Source organism: Leptosomus discolor, chromosome 1 (genome assembly GCF_034619465.1).
Source record: "Leptosomus discolor isolate bLepDis1 chromosome 1, bLepDis1.hap2, whole genome shotgun sequence".
NCBI classification, from domain to species: domain Eukaryota; kingdom Metazoa; phylum Chordata; class Aves; order Leptosomiformes; family Leptosomidae; genus Leptosomus; species Leptosomus discolor.
Window position 1 is genome coordinate 68,006,169 of NC_141391.1, and position 21,964 is coordinate 68,028,132.

General features: G+C 39.9%; 1 protein-coding gene across 2 annotated transcripts in view; it reads right to left on the reverse strand.

Annotated features, from left to right (window-relative positions):
- The window catches only part of RASA3 (RAS p21 protein activator 3), a 139,350-nt gene that overhangs the window by 82,306 nt on the left and 35,080 nt on the right, over positions 1-21,964 (reverse strand). For both annotated transcript variants that reach the window (XM_086482113.1, XM_086482114.1), the window contains exons 2-3: positions 16,073-16,190; positions 4,462-4,565 (exon numbers count right to left, since the gene is read on the reverse strand). In XM_086482113.1, the coding sequence (XP_086338239.1) occupies positions 4,462-4,565; positions 16,073-16,190 (222 nt within the window). The remainder of the gene's footprint in view (positions 1-4,461; positions 4,566-16,072; positions 16,191-21,964) is intronic.

Sequence of the window (21,964 nt, forward strand, 5' to 3'; positions counted from 1 at the left end):
TGAGCTATGATTTGGTTTCATCTACTTCAGTCCAGAGCAGCTAAGTCTAACTACCTCCAAAGGCAAATTTGTTTCATTGCCTTCCTTTGCTTCAGCTCATCTAGTATTGAGCAGGAAGACAGTTACAGCCTGCCAGGATACAATGGCCAAGAGTTTCAGTTTGTTGTAGAACACACCTAATAACCTCTATGAAGGTGACTGACAGCAGCTAAGTTATAGTAAATGTAATTAAGAGAATCACTTGCTAGTGTTCTCCCCCGTGGCTTTATGCTCCTTCACTGAAGAGTTCAGGCATTCCGCATCTGTGCTTTATTCAGTACCATTCCGTCCCCACCAGCACAGCAACCAAGCCTTCTCCCCTCAGTCACGAGTACCACAAACTTAGAGGAAAGTTCTTACTCCCCAATGCAGTACAGGGGCCAAGATTTGATACAGTGAATTTAAGAACTTCACAGGGGGTGCATTTTGTTCTGTTCAGGTTCCTGTGTAACACAGATGTTAGCAAGTCAGCTACATGCATCTGTTACCAAAACAAATGCAGTGCTGGGGTGAAGAAAAAAAAAAAAAAAAAAAAGAAACATTATTTGTGATTTGAGTACAGGATAAATAATTGTGTACTTGTCATCTGAAGGGCATATGATGTTAACTATTCTTTCAGTGCAGTGTTAAATGACTTTGTGTGGCACATTTCCTGTTTTTTAACTGTTCTATGTGTCCAAGGTCACAGCCTGGCAGCCTGAACTGTTCATTACGCACCTAGAGGAATACCAGTTCAGGGCATATCATGAAGATAGATTTAGTGAAGAAAACAACCTCAATCATTAAAGGGTGAGAAAAGCCTTCTGTCCCACGGTGTTGGGACAGCTTACCTCATTCAATATTTCTAAAAAGCTGAAAACTAAATATCAAAACATAATCATTAAAGAAGATGTATTTACACTTGTCTTATTTAGCAGCACTACTACCCTAATATTCCTTCTACTGTATCCAGCCAGAGGTATCTTTTTCCCCATTACTGCTGGAAGGATACCAATTGACATTTTTTCAAGTTAACTCCATCTCCTCAATGTTTTTCTCACTGTAACAAGTCGATGGAAATAGCCATCCCATGTATTATACAGACACATGTTCCATCAAATTGGCCTACTACTCCTATTTGATCATTTGGAAACAAAACAAATCTAATTTTAAATGGAATTTACCATTATTTTCAATGGTACGTTTCCTGCTCAAAGCATCTCAACATACTATATAAATCAGTATATAAACTCTAGCCAGTAACATACACAATATCCACTAAACAACTTAAGACCAGTTTACTTCCACAGTAACTGTGTATTTGCCACGAGTTTTCTAAAAAAGACACATCGTATTTCAGATCCACTAAACTCTGAATCTTCTTCATTATATTTGCATTTCAACCGGCATTCAAGATTCTTCCAAGACACAGTTGTTCAAGAGCTGTGTCTGTTTAACTAACAAAATCCTAGATGACTTAGCAAATTACGATTAGGAAAACGCAAATGTAATAAACAAACATGCAAACTCAAAGATATTTTTATCTGCACAATCCTCCTATCCTGTATACCAAAATACTACAATATGTTCCAAAACATATCTGCTACACATGCGTTCCAGTTTCTGAATTTGTTTGGTTCTCCTCGGAAGTTTCTGTCAGAGGTTTCAGGGGGTTCTTGTTTTTCATTTTCTCACTCCCACTCCTTCCGCTTTTGGTGGCTTGAGCACTCTTGTCTGTCACACATTGAGTTGCATTTCGGATGTTAAAGAATTTACCATCACAAACTTGTACTTCATATTTGAATAAATAAAAGCATGGCTGCTCTGAGCTCCAGTCACCCTGGAAATCAGTATTGTAACATCAAGAGAAAGTTCTGGCAATACTAAATAGTGATTCAAAAAGAACTCTGCTAGCCAACCATCTTCAAACAATAGCTACTTGCCAAATTCTCAGCATTTTGACACACATGCACTCTGTTCTCTCTCTGTCTCGAAACTCCCTAAAAACCAGCCAAACAAACAATGCAAACAGATGTCTTAAACATACCAGATCACACAGGAAACACAGGCAAATTCACAAGCTCAGTTATATCTGAACTTAAAATTAGTCTCCCTGGATGGAAGACACAACCCCCAACTCCCTTCTCTGAGAAAGTTCATTGCTGTATGAGCATGGGTAACCACATTTTCTTCAGCAGAAGTGTCTCATGATGACATAATATAACAAGCGACCTCTGTAATGCAAACAAAGGGTCCCTATTTGCAGAATTTGGTGGTTCAGTGGAAAAAAGCTTATTCTAGCACTACTCTGACCAAGCTTTTTCAGAAGGGACCTCTTCCAAACCTCCCTTGCTCAAGCCTCTTCAAGAAAAGGTCTCTTAAGACCAAGCTGAAGATACACATAGGGCAGCTATTCCTTTTAAATATTGCAGACTTTGTTCCAATGAAAGAGTTCCCTTTCTCAAAAAAAAAAAAAATCCACTGTTTAGCTTTGCTGCTGCTGACTCCCATTCAATAGGAGCTACTGAAAATAACCGCATACAGTTACTCCAGAGCACTGTTCTCTTTCTGAAACGTTTTCCTATTACAAGCAAAACTTACAGAGTTAGTATCAAAGTGACAGTAATTATGGATTTTTTTTTCTTCTCTCTATTGCTATTTATCACACCTCCACATCTTTGAAATGCTCTTCAAAATATGCCTGTGATAAGAAGGGAGGGGAACAGAGGGAAGAAGGGGGAGAAAAGTCAAACTACAACAGCTAGCATGCACTGTAAAATCTCAGTGTAGACAGGTAACACTGGAGTTTTGACTTTTAGTACTACTTCAGTATAATAACACATCAGTCTGCCTACCTATGGATTCTGCAACCCATACAAAAGTCAACATTACCTTTTCCTGAAGAGGTAAGGAAAAACAGAAACCTGATCAATCATTCAAGCATCCAAACAGAAGTCTCTTTGTATCTTCTACAAGTCCTTCTTTTCACAAACTGCTCCCAGTACCTTCAAGACAAGGTTATTCTAGCAGCTCCTGAAGAATTCCCCTCCAATGTCAGAGGTTGATTATTAAAACAGGAACTTAGGAAACATGAAGAAAAGGAAACAATTTGCACTCCTCTATCTGCAGTTTCATGTGTCTGGCTTCTGTTTCAAGGACCCTTGTTCCAAGAGAGGGAGTAAAGCCCTGAGCAAGAAAAATGCCAGTCCATGGCCTGTTCATGGGTCACTGCAGCCGCAGAAAACCAGCGACACACAGATCAGCTGAGGCAATTCCAGCAATGAAAAACTCATCAGTTGAAAGAAAGAAGGTATTACTTTCACATTACAAGGGGAAACTAGAGATTAGAGAGACCAAAAAGCTTTCCAGAAGCTCACTCAAACATCAGAAACTGACCCCGTCCTCCCCAGGATGCTAGATTCTGTACACACATGAGCTCAGTTAGGGACATAAAGATACTGACAACCCGGTTTCTTAGCTTATATATACAATGTAAAACAATAATTAAAGAAAAGCTAGTGACTGCATGATAAACTCATGCAATGTAAACACACGTACAAAGAGATCTGCACCACCACCCCATGCACTTCAAAATAATTCACTTTACAGCTTTATACAAACTGTTGCTCAACAGACAACTTCCTCACTACAAGCTCTGTCAAGACATACACACTTCATTGATAGCTATAGTCATGTTCTACTGGAATTATAAAAATAGTAGTCATACACGGCTTATTTCAAAAGTAAGAGACGAAAAGCTGGAAAAAATCCAACAGTTAAAACGACTTAAAGTGGAAACTGTTCCCCTCCCTCAATGACAACTAGGCTTTTACAAGATTTTTATCCTTGAAGAGATAAATAGAGTGTCATACAATTTGCTGCAGGTGAAATGCACAGCAAATAACATCTGGAAAAGCAGAGGTCGTGCCCATGTCAAACAGGCACCGGAAGTCTTACAGAGCTATTCTGTAAGCAATAGCTTGCTCTGATACTCTCTACAATAAATTCTGTCATCATTGTACTGTGGGTACCTATGACAAGTAGCTATTACTCTGCATGTCATTAAGGTAGTCATAGTTTAACAATACCATATGCAGGTAAGTGTAATGAGCCCTGGAAAACTGCAAGACAAAAGGCCTTCCATTTAGGGAAAAAAAACAAAGTAATAAACCCAGTAATAAATGATGTTGCCAACATTTGAACAATGCTTTACTGCCCATTTCAGTTACACTGCAATCTGCATTTACTATCACAATAGACAGCATTTATGCCCCAGACTTTTTTATAATATGTAATACTGAAGGCATTTTTGTCACTGAGCAGAACTTGCCACTGTCATTATCAGTCCTGTCAAGACCCCAACTCATAGGACTACATATAATCTAACAGTTAAAATCCAAGAGAAGTAAGCTGTAAAGACCATAGTAGTTTATGAACACATACCTATGATGGAATCCCTTCGAAAAACATCTCTGTCAAAAATATAAAATGACAGATGGCGAAAGGTCCGAGGAATTTCACAGTAAAAGTCTTCTCCATAGAAGGGGCTGGCAAAAACAAACATACACATAAACACACACACAAAAAAAGAAATTAGTGTTGGTATCCTGGAGGAGCCAGTGTGTTTATACTTTGCACCCAGAACATCATTCTGGACTGTGATGGTCTTTCCCACCCATCAATGTGCACCTTCAACCACTGTTCCGCTTTGACTCTTCCCAACTATCTTAAATGCCCACAGAACAAGATTTCTTAATGTGTAAAAAAGAACCTCTTTATCTGGAAAACAAGTGTCCCTAAACAAAGAGGGCAGAGACCACATTATTTGTTAACATACAGAGCCCTGAAGGGCGGAGAGAGGCCCCTGCTGTGACACTATGCTTACAATAGACCATTACAACAGAGATCAAAAAAGCATACACATGGACAGGATGAGCAAAACACAGTGTAGTTCATGGCTTATATGTACAGTTATTTATTTTTATTTTTTAAAAAGGATTTAGTTAATTTAAAATAAAATGCCTACAGCCACTGCCTCTTTTCTCATCCCTTGCAAAGTTTCTTATTTAAAGTCAGATTCAGTCAACTGATGGTAGCTAGGCCTTGAAGCTGGCACAATGCTTGTTACCTGATAGCACTGCATATCTGTCTATTTTTGCTTACTGGAATTGTATAGAGTAAGTTCTTTTACAGTAAGACCAGATTTTTAAAGAAAAAAAGAAAAAAAACCCACCAAACTATCTCAGCATGAAAACCTCTTTAGAGACTTAAGGGGCTTTCTTTGGATCCTACCAATTTAAATGGAAAAAAAAAAAAATTCTAAGACACCTAACAGCAACCCTTTCAGTTTCTCTCTATCCAGTCATGTGGTTAAGGATTTACTCCTAAGAACTATAAGCATATATCAACTTTATTTATTCATTGACAGGTATACCATTTTACACAGACTTCTCATTCCAAGTCACTCATGCTTCAGTAGAGCTAAATGAGTGGATGCAATTTGAGTCATATGGACAAATACAGCAAGCACTGCAGATATAGACCTAAAAATAAATCTAATTCCAACAGGCCAAAAGCCAGCTAGTTTTTTTCTTCCCCTTTTAAACCTTATTGTCTTGGCTACACAAAAATGGAAGACAGAATTGTCCTGTAGCTTTAATCATTATCAAAAGCTTTTTATGTTAGAAAATTAGAGATCCAAAAATACTAATAGCTCCTTGCATTATCTTTAAATTTTTCAGTATTTCGTCAGGAGAGGTCATTCCCTTAGCTTCTTTCAGGATATTTTACATCACCATATGCTTTTGCTTGTAATTCTGCCTACAGTAAAAATACACTCCCCCAGAATTGCCACGTTCCCTCAGGAGCTAGCTGACAAGTCTCACTCAAAACACACAGGCACTGCAAATTAGCTAACCACTCTGTGTTTGAAGGGAACACGCCACATTAATTTCATGAAGTCCAGAGACATCACTCAATATTCAGTAAGAACATTATTGAAGTCACTACACCACCACCAGCCACGTGGAAGAACACGTACTGGATAAACAACAAAGCCCAAGGCAGACCCACAGGTTACACTTCCACCACTGACACAGTTTCCCATTCCTTGAAATAAATGCATCCAGCCGTAAGTTATGGCAACCAACATGAGCCGCACTCGGTCATCCCTACTGTGAAGGCAGGGGAGAAAAATCTAACAGCTGGAAGTAGCAGCTGGTTTGACTGTTTGTCCCAACTGCCCCCACCGATTCAGCACTCTCAGTCGTGGCCTCTTTACCCATTCTGCTCAGAGAGGTTTTATTTAGAATCAAGAATTCAGCAGCCACTGCTTCAGGCACAAAATACGTGAGTTCTTTGGTAAAAGCAGCTTCTACCAAACTGGGAACTGATTGTCCCAGCAGCCACACTCCTGCTGGCAGCCCCAAGGGCCTCCTTCTGTACACATCACTTGGTGCAAGTTTTCACGCACAGGCTTAACTGAAGGCGGCTACACAAATGCATAAACATTGCCCAAATATCTAGCTTATTATATATGCAAAATAGTCGCAGCGTTCCGAGCCTTAATACTCTGCTCAGCCATAAAATTGTCCTTTCTGCTGGAAGAACACGACAGATGAATTTACTCACTAATGACCTTAGAATGAAATGATACTTAATGAACTGTGGATTATATACCCAATCCTCTATCAAGAATACAAGGGAAGCTTCAGTATACTGGAAGTCTAAAAAGGCAACGTAAATACACATGAGACTTACACTGAGCACACTTTAATTCAGCTCAGCTGATTCTGGGGGAAAGAGCTGGGAAGAGACAACAACTGGGGCCTTTGGCAAGTCCCCTATTAATGTCTGTCGCTCGTGGTGGTCAGGGGCAGAAGATAACTAAGACCACAACGCAGCAAAACAAACACGAGATTCAGAAAAGCAGAGTGGGCAACAGGAAGCACCTAGTCCAATACACGGTATCAGAAAGAGACTGATTAAAAGAAGCAATGCTATGAAGGCTGACTTAGCCATGCAGGGACCACAACTGGTCACTACTATTACGCACAATGCTTATTAGCCTGAGCTGATTATTAATTATTATTAATATTAGCCTACTGGCTGGCACTCTTCACAGGATACCTTATTTGCGGCCACTGTCAACAGAAGAGAAGCTCTGCTCTGCTCTTGGCTTTCCCCCTCCAAGATCTTGGACCCCTTGTAGATTCACAGCCTCTCCCCACTCAGGTAACACCCCTGAGGTGCACTGCATTCTTAATTAGTATAAGCAAGCAGATTTCCAACACAAGTGCACTCACTCTGCACTGGATAATTAGGCAGCAAAATTTTAACTGTAAGGATAAACATCAAGATAAATCTGGTATCGCCCCACCCCAATCTTGTGTAGCTCTGCAGAAACAGTATCTTCTTTCTGAAGGAATCAAAAGTAACCACACAAATGCTTCCAGCTTCCACTTAAATGCATGCTTTTCCTCCATGTATCTCTTCAGAACAGTACTCACTTTGTCTCCCACCCAGACCTGAAGAGCAAGAGGTCGCAGCAGTCAAACCCCATGATTTATTTCCCAAGCTAACTTATCTTGAGCATGAGCCCCAGGGCTCCAGAACATTTTTTTTTTTTTTTTCCCAAAAGAACAGCTAAATCCCTCCCTCAGTGTCCCCTCTCTTCCAAAAGCCAGAATTAGTCTGATGGTGCTTCAGTGAGTACTTTTATTTTGACATAGCAATTAATAAAAAGCAGCAGCATCTGCCTACACAGCCCTCAGGAGTCTGACAAGATCCTCCAAAACAAATACTAGAACTAGCTCAGCTGAAAACTCAGGAATCTTTCAGAAGCAAGTGAATTCAGATTCAACTTCCAGGTTTTGAGCTAAGCTTTCCTTGCACATTAACCAACCCTACGCTCAGGAGAAATTTCAGTCATTCAAAGAGGAAGAGAAGCAATGAGGGCCCCCTCCCCAACCTTGCAGCGTAGCCTGCCCATCAGTATGGTCACAATGGAAAGGCATGGACAAGACCAGTGTTGTCATTATTTCAGTTTCTTCTGGACTTCAAAGTAGTGACAGGACATAACTGCTGAGAGCGGAATCTTACAGTAGACCTCCACTGTAAACACAATTCGTCTCCTTCCAAGCCGAATATAAAAGCATTTTCAAAACAGCTTCTTCAGTAAAGACTACTAAGTTTAGAACAGTTTTACTAATTTCCTTTTAGTTTTGCTATCACAGAGATGAGAAGAGTAGCAGCACAGACATCAACTACTCTTTAGTTATGAAATTGAGCTTCTTCCTAAGTCACTGTCTCTTGTTTTCCTGACAGGATTAGAAACTACAGAGAAAGACCCGCACCAATTTTTAAATCCTTGCTCCAAACTTTCAGGCACACATGGGCCTGACTCTGTAGCCTTCTACTCCACATACCCTCACTTCACATCCCTTTCTCATCTCTTTCCCAGTACATTCCCATCACCTTGCTATGCTCTGAAGGAAGGAAGCTCCACCTCAGCCATCCTTTTCTCAGGAAGTGCAGGGCTCTCTTACCGCACAGCTTTTACACAGCCCCTACCACCGACACATACACTAATCAATCCCTCCTCAGGACACTTTCCCCAGGATGCGTCCACATCTCTCGTGACAGAATAGACACACACACACACGCAAGTCAAGTAAAAGTGTAAAGAATAGTGCAATGGATTTGGATCTTCAGGCATTCTCTCCCCTCACCATAAACTTGCTTGTTCTGAATGCTCCTGGGAGCAGAACACTAGGAAATCAAAACCAAAATGTTTCCTCTACGTATTGTTTCATCCACATACAGGTATCCAGCTTAGAGCCCTTCCCATTTCAAGGTACCTATTTTTTACTCTCTTCTCATGTCTGTTTTAGCAACGGTTATTTTCAGAAGCAGACAGGAAAGGAGAAGAGGAAAAAAAAAAAACTGCGTAGAACAAGTGGAATGATGGCAAGTAAGGAAGAGAATCCTCATTTCAAACATGACGAATGGGAACTTCTTCCCCCAGAAAAGGTTCAATATTTGTTCACTTTTACATGTTTTACTAAAGTCCAGAGGCATATTTGCAACTTTCATTCCATACCTTCAGCTACCTACTGAAATCAATGCAGATAATATTAAGAGAAGAAGAGAGTGCATAAAGCAGACCTCAGTGTAGAAACATTTCTTTAGTTTCAGGCTGTGTTGCAAAACCTCGTGCTTGTTTCTCAATACTTAGGATTTGCTAAAGCAGTTTTGTTTTTGTTTTGGCACCAGTACTTCAGTGGATGAAGTGAGAGAGTTGCATGATGAATAATAATGAAACCCCTCAAACCAGAATTCTTTGTGTATGGATTTTTTTTTTTAAACTGCTTTTGTGATTGAAAGTAAGGACTATTAACATGCCACAGACAACTCCACATCCTCTGACTATTTTAAAACGTTTTGAAATACTGGATTCATCCTGCTGCATGAACTGAAGACCAGAGTTCACATTGCCATGTGACTGGGAAGCAAAAATCGGTCTGCACAAAAGAGTACACTCGTTTGTTTCTACTACTAAGCTTTTTCTACTACTTGGCTAATACATTTTATACTATGCTTTGCAGTGTATGTAAAAGGAGCGGGGTAGAGAAGAGAAGGTTTATTCAAAGCAGATACAGCAAGCCAAATAAAATCTGAATACACTTCAGTCTCCTACTAGACACAGAGCTATAAGACGACAGGCAAGTAAGACAGGCTCTATAAGAGCCAAAGTTGGCAGACGTCATGGTAGCTTCCCTACACAATTTATTAAAAATACCTAGCATTATATTTGAAGCACAGATTTGGCAGAGGACATGCAGCCAGAAGTATACAGCACAGAAGGCAACATCTAAATCCCAACATACCACTTATGCCTGCTGTTACAGCGCAGGCTGCAGTCTTCCAGACATCCCCTCAGCCTAAGCAAATTTCTCCTTGTATCATTGTGCAGACACCCCCAGATGGACAGTGCTGTCTTACAGCCACAACCACCCCTACTACACAGGGAAATAAATAAAGCAGTGTGCATTTTCTCAACCCTGTGCTCAGAAGAGAGAGACAGACACACGAGCTATAGTTATCATCCTCACTTGACAGTTGCTGGTTTGGCTCAATGAGGCTTACAGGGATTATGATAACTTTAAGCAGCAGACGTTTGGCCCCTAGTCACCTCCCAAAATATTCTGTAAGACGACACGCACAAACAACAGAAGTCACATTACAGCTGCGTTCACTTTTTTTTCTAATCATTCAATGCAGCCTACAACACCAACAATTGTTACTCACATGGGTGGCTTTACACGTGGATAAACACTCATTCATAAACCCTGCCCTGCGTCTCAAGGCTCACTTCATTCTCCTCCTTCCATTAAGTCTTGCTTTCCTTCCTGGCGCCCCTCCCAGCTGTATTACTTCCCTACTAAACCATCCAGACCTTGCCTTCAATAATATCCCTGACCAGGCTGAAGTTGGCTTTTTTAGGGACTTTACTTTTTTTATTAGGAATTCAAGCCACAGTTAGATGTAGTCAAGTGCAGAAGATGGCAGGTCCTGGGGCAGACAGCACACTCAGGAGTGAGCTGGGAGCATGCAGGAGAGAAGCTGCAGAACATGCAACACCATCCAGCTCAAGGCCTCTTTACGTAAGGTCTCCAGGCTGAGGAATCTGCTATTTCAAGGAGGTAAGTTGGCAGCATAAGAATATGGAAGTAGCTAATGGAACTAACTTGGATACAACAGCTAATTTTGGTGATGCTCCAACTAAAGGAAACAACTTTGTGTTCAAAATTTGAGAAGTGGCCTGCATCCAAGATGTTATCAGAACACGAGAGAAATTTAGTTATGCAGCCATGGACTCCAAACACAGGAAAAAAAAAGGTTTAAGCAAACTAGAATTAAAAAATAACATCAAATATGGCAGTAGAATTACTTAGAGAAAGTTCTGAGAGCTACTGATTGAATTTGTTACATGATCTAATACTACAACAAAGACACAGCAACCTTTTGTTAAAGAGAACACAGCCTTAACTATGAAATTACAGCACATTTCACTACACACTCACAAGCACAGTACAGACTTGTAGTTCTCAGTTACCTTGACTGAAGACTAGCAAAAAAAAACAAGACTGGAGGTGAAGAAAGCGCCTCTGGCTTCATTTGGTCTTTCATTCAGGCTTTGATCACTATGTTTAGCATGTGAAAAATTCCTCAGTGAAATAGCGGAGAACTAAATAATCACAGACTCAAGACGCTTGGCTCATCTCTCTAAAGCACACACTGTCAGCCATTCGATTCTTAGCGTACGACAGTTTTTGCCTTTATTCATATCCTTGAAACAAATTTAGAGATGTCACATTCCTTCCATTCTTCACCTATGATTTGAGAAGCTGCCTTGATTTCCTGTTGCAGCTGACACTGCCCTTTAAGTGAATGGAAACATTTGATGCAAACAGCAAAGGCAAAATCAGTCTTAACACCAACAAGCCAAGAAAGTTTATCCTCAGGTAAGATCTGTAGCTAGGAACAAGTCCTTCATGGAGGAGCCTGAAGTTTGAAGCTACTCATGGGGGAAGCTAAGTAGTTGGTTCAGCAAAGGAAATCAATAGGCAAAACTCTTGTCAGGCTGTCTACTTGCAGCTTAGAACTAAAGAAAAGTTGTAGATCCATGCATTTAAAAAAAATAGTAATTCTCACACGTTCCTTAGAACATAAAATACATGAGTGCCTTCACATAAATCTCTGCCAGGTTATATGGAATGGATCCAATTCTGTTCAGTGCCTTTGTAGATGATGATGATATAAATATTGAACAACAAATACAAAACAGACAAGCGTATTAAATCCTGGCTCTAACTGACCTCTCCCTCGTATCTTATGACTTGCATGTGACCTTCTTAGAATTTACTAAAAGCTTGTGCCAAGGAGTTTATGAAAACAGTGCTGCTTGAAGAGCTCAATATTCTCTTCCTGGGAACCTGGAGAGCTTGCTCTGGACAACCCATGCTTTCACCAAAGATCCCCAGAGAAGTTATATGACTCTGAACTGCCTCACATAAACAGTACTTTCTCATTGCTCTGTGGTTCCATAGAAAGGCCTGCTTATGTCGTAACCCTTGACTTGTTTCAGTCAGATGCTACCAAATTATGCTCACAGAAGCCCTCCAAAATCTTCCAACACAAGGCAGAAGGGCCACCATCCAGTTTAACAGACGCCAACAGAGGCTAGATGGCAGGAATGATTTCAGTTCCTGATTGCAATTTATGAATCCCACCTCACTGCTGAACAGAGGAGTTAAGGTTCACCATGCTGGCTGCTCTCAGTTTTTGAGATGCAAACTTAGGTAAAGGGCAGTAGGCTCACAGAGATTCTCTTCAGGGCACTGGTAAGGGCACTGGACTGGGCAACAGGATGTGCTGCTTCAGTTCTTAGAGTTCTGGATGATTCATGCTTTGTCGTTTTAAGAGATTGCTCTCAGCTGTCTTCTTATGCCTCTTGTTGCAGCTTAATAAAAATCTGTTGCAGAAGATTAGGACAGAGCTCAGGAAGGCAACTTCTTACACTGTCCCAGTATAAAACACGGGAGATCACAAGTCAGAGTCTGAAGGCTCTGCCACAGATATCCCAAGCAAGCCAGAACTGAACATTCATCCAAGTACCCCTGGGAAGGACAGATAACTGCTTCCTTTCTCCCATTTGTCAGCTCTTTTTAAGCTTTACATTAGGAGACAGTCTGCCTGGAAAAACATACATTTCTGCAGCGCTTAGCAGAAGCTTAATAAAGCTCAACTGAGAAAAAAGAAAAAAGAAAAAAGAAAGAAATAACAAGCACTCCTTGAATTCCAAGTACACAAGACAGTGCTTCGGCATGACTTTAAATATAAGACTTTTCATTCAGATAAAAAAGCCATTTTATGCAGACATGCTGGAAAAAACGGGCTTCTCCAGGACAAATGTGAGTAAGAAGACATCACTTCAGAGTCAGTAGTCCTAGGGCTGCACATGAGACACCTTTCAATTCAGTCATTGACACAAAGCATCCTGTTTTTCATAGACTACATGAAAACAATTTTTTGAGCTCACTGAAAATGGGGGAGTTACCAGTATGAGTGAGAATACAGATAATCCTTAAAACTTACTTCATAGTAAGTCAGCCCCATGTCAGCCATGAAGTGACAGGAAGCAGAAAATAGGCATGAACAACAGAAGAGCCAGTGTTCTCCCCTTCAAACTGCAGGCAAAGGCTGTGTCACCCACTTCAATGCAAGCCACACAGAAGTTCAGGCAAGATTCAATTCTTTTAGTCATGCATTGGCCCAGCTTCACATCCTAGTTCCCATCTAACATCGCATATCGCAGCAGCGATACCTCAGAAAAAGGGACCCAAACACACATGCTTCACTATTGGGCTGGCAAACGCCTGGCAAAGAAACACCGTACATGAAAGAGGTATTTCTCTGCTGCATACAAATTACATGGGCCTTAGGGCACATAAGCCTTGCCTGCCCAATAATTCACGGTTACTCAATGGGTTGAATCAATTACAAACAAGCATTAAAGAATGTAATAGCATGACTGGCTCCTCGGCTATGTGCTCATCTCAAGAGTCTTAGAAAAAACAACAGGCAACTGCAGTAGAGTCTGAAATCATTTGAAAAACATCTTCCTCTGGAAGTCTATGCACTTGTTTTAATAGATGTAAACACAGTCACAAAAGATTAAGAAGCTGTTTGAGTGTGCCTCACTAAATAAAAGCAATTCCTATTCACAGATGGGGAAGACATCCCAGTTTTACCTACATGTACTTGTTATTCTTGTCTGCTTTTCTTTTATGCAACAGAAAAACAAGTACAGAGAAACACCTATATGCATAAATGCAAAATTCAGTTGATATCAGTGCCTGTAAGTGGCTACCCAGGGTCTGTGAAGAAGCAAGTTTTTCAAAAGTGGTACTTGCAAGTAGAAGTTCACAGAGGGAGAAAGCAGACTACCACTGAAGACAGGAATTCACTGGGAAAAGAAACAACGGAGGGGACCATCTTTAGTCAACCCTTAGATCAAAGAAAATAGGACTGTAAAGGGATTTTGAGAGGTCATCTGGTCCACCACTGTTCCAAAGCAGGACTGATTATATACAAGCTATTAAAAGCCTTCAGCAATAAATATGGAAAGAAAAGAGGAAATCTACTCTAGTGCTTCAGAATCTTTAACTACAGGAAGGTTTTTTCTTCACAATAAACCTTAACCTAAACTTCCTTCCCCACTGCAATTTAAGTCCATTATTACTTTCAATATCTATACTGGACATACAGAACAAGCCCTTCCCTCTTAAGTTTTTTTTGAGGGATTGTTTTTTTTTGAGGGGTTTTTTTTTTGGTTGGTTGGTTTGTTGTTGTTGTTTTTAAACATATTTATGTAGTTATATCTACTCTCGTCCCTCTTCTCTATGTTAAACAATTCCAGTCTTTTAACATTTCTTCACCAGTTTTGTTTTCCAGACCTCTGATCATGGTGTTGCTCTCCTCTGAATTCACCTCAATTAACAAAGAGAACTTAGCTCCACAGGAAACCAGAAACCTTCCAGTTCTGCACAGCCTCAGCGTACCTCTTCAGCTTTATAATGATAAAGACAGATGGAATTTCTCCCACTGAAAGAATTACATTTGTTGTTTATTCCTCCTTAAGATCTTATTTTCTCAATAGAGAAACAATTGGATTAGTTTGAGGAAATTATACCAACTATTCTCATACACCCCTACTCCCCACCTTCCACTTCCTTGCAAAGCACTAATGATCACGCAGCAAAAAAAGCCCACTGTGCAACTTTTAGTTGTGAGCAGGAGGGCTACAGTTGCTTGACTCAGGAATGAATTTAAATGAATTAAAGTCACTTTTAGATAAACAACTGGTTCAGGGACACTGCATGCCAGTTTTCATTAAAAAAATAAACAAAAAAAAAGGCATACAGATCAGTCTTTGCTTTTTCACTTTTTTTTTTTTTTAATATAGTATACCACAAACAGGAAAGTGTTACCATCATCATTCAAAACCACATTTACCCAATCTAAATGCCTCAAGAAACAAAAGTCTCCGATTATGGACCCCAGTACACCATATCAGAATATAAGATGAGGAATAAAGACTAAAAGATGACAAAAACTTACAGGAGAGAACAATTAAAGTGATTTGAGGGCATAAATCCCACTTCAACCCACTCAGACTCACATTCTTAAATGCATTAGGTACTTCTGAGGGGTTGGTGGTGAGGTCTAGAGCTACTTCCCAAAGTAAATTATTCGCAATTACAAGACAAATAGCAAATTCCTAACTGTATTACTCAACTCTCACTCTTTTCTCACTTTATATCTTAAGATAAAAGTTATAAGCTTGACTGTTCCTTGCTGCTACTTTCCCTTCAACTCCAAAAAAACAGCCTTGCTTGCCAGAGTATACATATACGCCCAGCCTCATTCCCTTTACTTTTCTGATATTTGGGGATTTCCAGGAGAAAGTGTTTTAATTTTTGCTATACACTTCTCGTTCTGTTTCATTCTACATTTGGCTTCTACAGCCTCACAGAAAGTGTCCAAGATAATCAGACAGGCGTCTTATGTTCAAACCTCTCCTTTCAGTTGCAGCCTCATGACAGGAAAAAAAAAAATAAATCCCTAACTCTACCCACTTAGGGTAGCTAGACCAATGCAAAACTCTAAGCATAGACAGACACAAAAAGGACTTCAGTTGAGATCTAAAAAGCTTAGGGAAGTTCAAAACAAATACTGCAAAAAGAAGGAGCACTGGCTGTACATTCTTAGGAAAACAGTTAATACAGCTTGCCTTGGTAAAGGCACTTTCCCGTATATGTAGATAAGAATCATGACATTAATAGTTCTACCACTACTGTTCTTAAAACTGGAAGAAGGATCCCATCCATCCTCCCTCCTCCCCCCAAAAAAGTATCTTTGGAACATTAAACAAACATAGTAAGCAGCGAATGAGAAGAGTTAACCGAACACATATACACGTATTTGTTACCATAATGACTTCTCCACTATTTTGGTCCTGAAAACCTCCTCCTGGTCCAGGTTTACAGTACAGTAGCAATCCCTCATCTTGTTTGGCCCCGGATATGTAGGAAGATTTTTGGCTTCGCCTAAAGACAAGAAAGAAAAAAACCAAAAGGATTACATATTAAAACATTATCCATAAATCAGTCATCTGTCAACTAATGCAGTGTCAGCAATATGGCTAAAGCGAAGTATTACGTCGTCTTTTTCTTCACAAATGTGAAGTCTCTGTTAGACTTAGCAGCAGTACTCTGCTTCCAAGGCAGCAGCTTCTGACAGTCACTGAGTTTAGAGCCCAGCAGTAGCCAGCAACAACTCAAGTTTGCTGCGTCCGATTTATTCGCATGTATTTGGGTGCATACTGCTTCCTTCCAAATTTGTGTTCACATTTTCATCAGTTCTCCCATAAGATACCAGGAACACAGCACAACGTGGTAGTAAAGCTTTCTGATACAGCCCACTGATTTTATCCTAAAGGCATTACCAGAACACAGCAAATGAGGACTGACCCCCAGCTCCACCACTCTCCACAAATGTGGAGCTGGAAAACAGTCACTTTAGTTACAGCCAACAGCCTTACACCACATGTTGGACTTCAAAGCAGATGAGGTAATTAGCACTTGTGAAGCTGCTTAAGGTCCTTGCACAAAGGTACCATGCAAGTCCTAAATAAGCATTTGTTTCAAAACTGCAACAAGAAACATGTACAGTATCCTACATTTAAAAAAAAAAAAAAAAAAGAGGGGAAAAAAAGAAAGACACAGGATTGAGGAACTAAAGTAAGCAAGAAACTAAAAAACCACAAGAGTACGAAACAAGAATAAAACCACAGCTTTCCCCTCTACATATCCATTAATAAATAAAGCTGAGCACTAAGTTTCCTTGGCAAACTGATAAAATCAACACTCTCAGATGGGAAACTGGGCAATGCTCTCATGGCTTTGCTAAAGCACCTCAGCACTACATGGATGAGCGATTTAATTCTAAAGAAAAAAAATCAGAACTCTCCAAGAATGACTAAATGTAAGTCTACAGCGCACATGGACTTATTTACCTTTGGTCTTCCAGAACCCAGAGATTATTAGCACATACCACAGGAATTAGATCACTCTCTCCTGGGAAAAATACAAGGAATAAAAAAAAAAAAAACCAAAACAATAAAAATTAAAAAATGGGAAAAAAAATGCACAGACCAAGGGAACACAGGTTTGTTTGCCAGTAGAGAAGGGAACTCTAAATGACAGTAACAAATATAACTTTTTATTGGGTATCTGCAACTGAGCTTAAGTGCATTTTGCTAGACGTACGCTTTCCCAGCCTCCAGCTCTCAAATAGCTTTATAACATTAAGGGAATCATCTTGCTTCTTTCAACTATCTTCAGTAACGACATACTTTTTCCTTCCTGCAGATTTGTTCCACAGCACTCTGATGCATGTGCGTGTAAATACTGAAGAACTACAGCAAGGAAAGATTAAGCCAACCTGTATCCTTGTCTTTAAAGAAGCATGAAGTGACAGAGGACTCCATGTCCTCCTGCCCGTGACCACCTTCTGGCACACTGTTCGCGCACTTTTGCTGACTGACTCATGACATGCCCTTGGAAACACCACACATCCACACTTCTCACTGTGGCCTGCGTATGGGTGATCGTAAACGCGTATGTTTTCTAAAGCTAACCACAGAACACATCAAGAGGCATTGAAAAGGACCATGAGAACATTGTTTCAGACAGTAACGCCTCACCTCAAAGTTCTTCTAAATAAGCTTGCCCTCTCAGCTCAGCTGATGCAACTTGATAGCATTCTTCCCACATCCTTCAGAGTTGTGGGACATCGTATAAACAAAAAAAAAAAAGCTGTCTCGCCTGTAATTTGAAGGTGTGACTGGAACATCTGTTGGTATGCCCAATGTGACTTTAAATTAAGCTGAGTTGTTAGCAATAGTTTAACGACAGCAGCTTTAGCCAAAAATACATTGAGGATTATTGATGGCTTGCTCAGCCTCCATTGAAGTTTATTCTGCCGTAATAAACCTTCAGCTTTTAATCGTTAGTCTGAGTTCAAGCAAACTATACATCAAGTGTACTACTCTCACACAGAGTGAGGCCTTTGAGTTTGTCTCCTCTCCCCAAGCCCCGAGCATCCAAATTTCTCTTATCTGTTCTCACATTAAAGTCATGTGAAACCAGCCTCTTCTTTGGATGACAGGGTAAAGTTCCCCAGAGAGACTGAGTGTGCGTGTCAACAGGAAGAGCTTCAACAGCAGAACGATAAGGAAGTCTTCCTCTGGGGCTGGCACACTATTCTCACGGTTCTTCCAGGAGAACAGGACAAAACTTTTCAAGCTCAAAATTAAAACAAAAAAATTGTGCAGTTTCCCTTTCTCCGCACTCTTCCACTTCCTACTTCAACATGAACACACACACGGAACCAATTCTGGATTTTGTGATCTTGATTTGCAGTTTTCTGATGTGCACAATATTCACTTAAGTGCCTAAAGTTAATACTTAGTTATGTCAGAACACTCTGTAAGAACTGTGTTTTGAAAACTCAGTTCTCCTCTTTGTTAATAGACTTACAGTACAGAAGCCCACAGTATTGAATCCTAAATGCAATGCAAAGGAAGATACCATTTAGCATTGCTAGAAAATGACTGCCTGCAGAGTCTGTACAGCAAATTAAAGCTCACCACCACCACAATATTAGAAAGTGGGGCACAGAGATAGAGGGAGAAGACATTTTACAGTAATTTCTTTCTTCAAACTGGAAAAAAATCACGAAAAACCACTGAGAATAGAACAAGGGATTAATTGACCAATCCAACCCAACCCAATATATTAATCATGTTACTGACTTAAGTAGGAGCTTACAAAAAAAAAAAATTCTTCCCAATGCTGGCAGCAGCCAATGGCTGTTTAGATTCCTCCAGCACTAAGCAGTCAAGAAAGAAAAATTTGTCAAGCTTTCAAGCATAGCTAAAGACTCTGCTCTCTAGCCAGACATTTTATGTCAACAAATGCGCTCTGTTACAGCTTCAGTTGCTCTTTAGATTCCTCCAAGACAAAAATGTTCCTCTGTGGCACCGTTTTGCCATCTACAATGAAGCTGAACAATTTGCTTGGTATTTTTCTGGATCTGTTACTACTGAAATGAAAAAAGAAAGCCCAGAATAGTTGATACAGTCATGCACCATTTCCATATTGTCAACAACCAGAGCTGATGAGATCATTTAATTTGGGCACAAATTTCATCGTTTAACCTATCTGTATAGAAGAGGCCTCTTCATCAATTGTATTTTCAAGAAGCAGCTCTGCTTCCCCTGCCCCCCTCCACATATTTGTCAAGTACCTGTATGCTAGAGAATTTGGAGAGGGTTTGCACACAAAAGGTCAATATACTCACCTTTAAAACCTTCCATTTTCCACTTCCACTAAGAAGAAACATAATGTTTCTTAAGATGTCCAAGAACTTGGCAATTTAAAATACACAAGCACTTTGTTTTGGAGCATAAGGCTTCCATTTGAAGCCATAGTGGCAGAATAATCAGTTCAATAGTGCAATAGCTTTTCTCTCTATCCCTGCACTTCTAATATACATGGGTCCTAATTTAACTGTGTGATGCACTCAACTTAGTGCTAAGTACCTTAAACGCAGCGAAGCTGATTTCAGCTATGAAAAAGTTATCATTAGGTATTCTGGACAAGTCTTAAAAAAACAGACTATACAATTTGGAATACCTCACTGGCTTGCTATCTTCTCCCCACGAAGACTGGGTTACTAGGGATTAAAAACGGACTACCGTGGCAGCACAGATAGCTTAGCATGAACTAGGCACAGGGAACACAATGGGCTGGAAAAAGAGGAAGGAAAATCACAAAACCATAATCATCTTCCTCCTTCCTTCCAATGTTACACACTCCGGCCCTGTTAAGACACTGGCAATAAAAGGGAAGCAAGAAAAAAGGGCTCTCCTGCATATATGGCAGAGAAGAGCACTGCTTAGATGCTTAGGGGCATAACTGGTAAAACCAAGAAAAACTTTGAAGATGTTTCTAGGAATAAACAAGTATATACATACACGTATAATGTTCCTTAACATTTTGCCACCTCAAGTTTTTTGAAGCATCTAGTATTTTTAATTGAATTTAGGTACTTGGCATTGTGTCATCTGTGTCATCTTTGCTTTTGACTTATTTCCCCAGGTGCAACTTTCTGAAAAGCAGAGAATGCACCACAGCCAGGCATTATTTCTGCCTTCTGGAACAAAATTTGCTGCTCCTGTACTTCTAAGTGCTGGGTCACCGGCACACATCTGCCAATCTGAGTGCATTAAGGAAGATTTCGTCATGTGCCAACAAATTTAGCTTGCTGTCTTCTAGCAGCAACATACTTGATTTTATCAAGATGGCATGGGAGAATCATTTCCCAAACAATTTCAGAAAACAAACAAGCAAACAAAAACCTACTGCCAAAAAATAAACCAAATAAAAGCAGCTGCGCTTTTAATGCCACAGCATTTGACTTCAGGGAGCATGCTGAAAGACTTGAGTACAGAAACAAAACACCTAAAATCTGAAAAGGGCAACATATCCAAACCAACAACAATCCACTTAGTTTCTGCCATATTCAGGAAAACACTCTCCAAAGAAGCTCGTAGGCAAGCATGTCAGGAACAAAAACAGATCAGCAATGTATGTCAAGAATGAAAAGCTTCTCCTGTTCTCCCTTAAGCTCTCTATACCAACAGAGATTGTGGAACCTGAAAAAATTATCTCAATTGTTCCTTTCAAGTTTTCATTCTTCTGAAAAGGCATTATTCCTTAGATTAAGTAAAAATAGAAAAAAGAAAATGTGTGTACACACAGAGCTCCGATTCTCTACCACAATTCATGCTTAAAAAGCTCCTCGTGCACAAAACCCAGTACATATATAAAATATCAAGATGCCAGCAAGTTTATAATCAATACTCAAAATAATTTTATTTAAAACAGAAACATAATACCACTTAAATGTCGATAAAAACATGCAGTAATACCTAGAAGCACATTAACTTTTGTGCCTATGCATGAATTTAAACTGAATGGGAACAGTTGCATTAATGTTGAATGCTGAGAAAGCAGTTCAGTTTTTTTGCACGGTGTGCTTTTTGGGGCTGAGGTGGGGATAAGGGAAGGGCCTTAAAACAATAAACACTTGTCCGGCAATATATGCCGAGTGTCAAAAATGTTCTCTCCCTTCCATCTATGTATATAGGTCACGCAGCCTGAAAATAAAATACATGAAATTCATAAATATCTCATAATTGATATACTAAAAAAAAAAAGATTTCTTTTAAAACAGATGTGGCTAGAAACACTATTTGTCCAACAATCTCTCTTTGCTTTAATCATAAGTATTTATGCGTGCATACACACAGACACACGCTCTGCTCTCATCAAGGGACAGATTGCACTAGATTTCTAAACCAGGTCAAAAATAGCCATCTGTGAACAGATTTTGATGATCTGGAAAGTGAGATTTTTAGATGACCTGTTCTTAATCTAAGCCCTTGCCTGCCAGCCTCTTTCCATGTGAAACGATCATCACATTACAAGACTCAGGGAAAGCACTTCCTCAACAAAACAACACTGACAACCTGGGCCTTCGCAACAACCCCAGAGCAACTTGGTACCACAGCTAGCACTGCTTCAGCAAGTAACCAGCAAGGAAACAAAGCACACTACATTAATTACAACTTTTTAGACATGAGCATCACGTTGAAACCCTCTTGGTGTAGGGGCAATCAGAAACATCAACCCCAAATCCTTCCCCACTAAAGTGAAGACCACCACCAGCTGATACCTGTGCCAAAACCTATTCA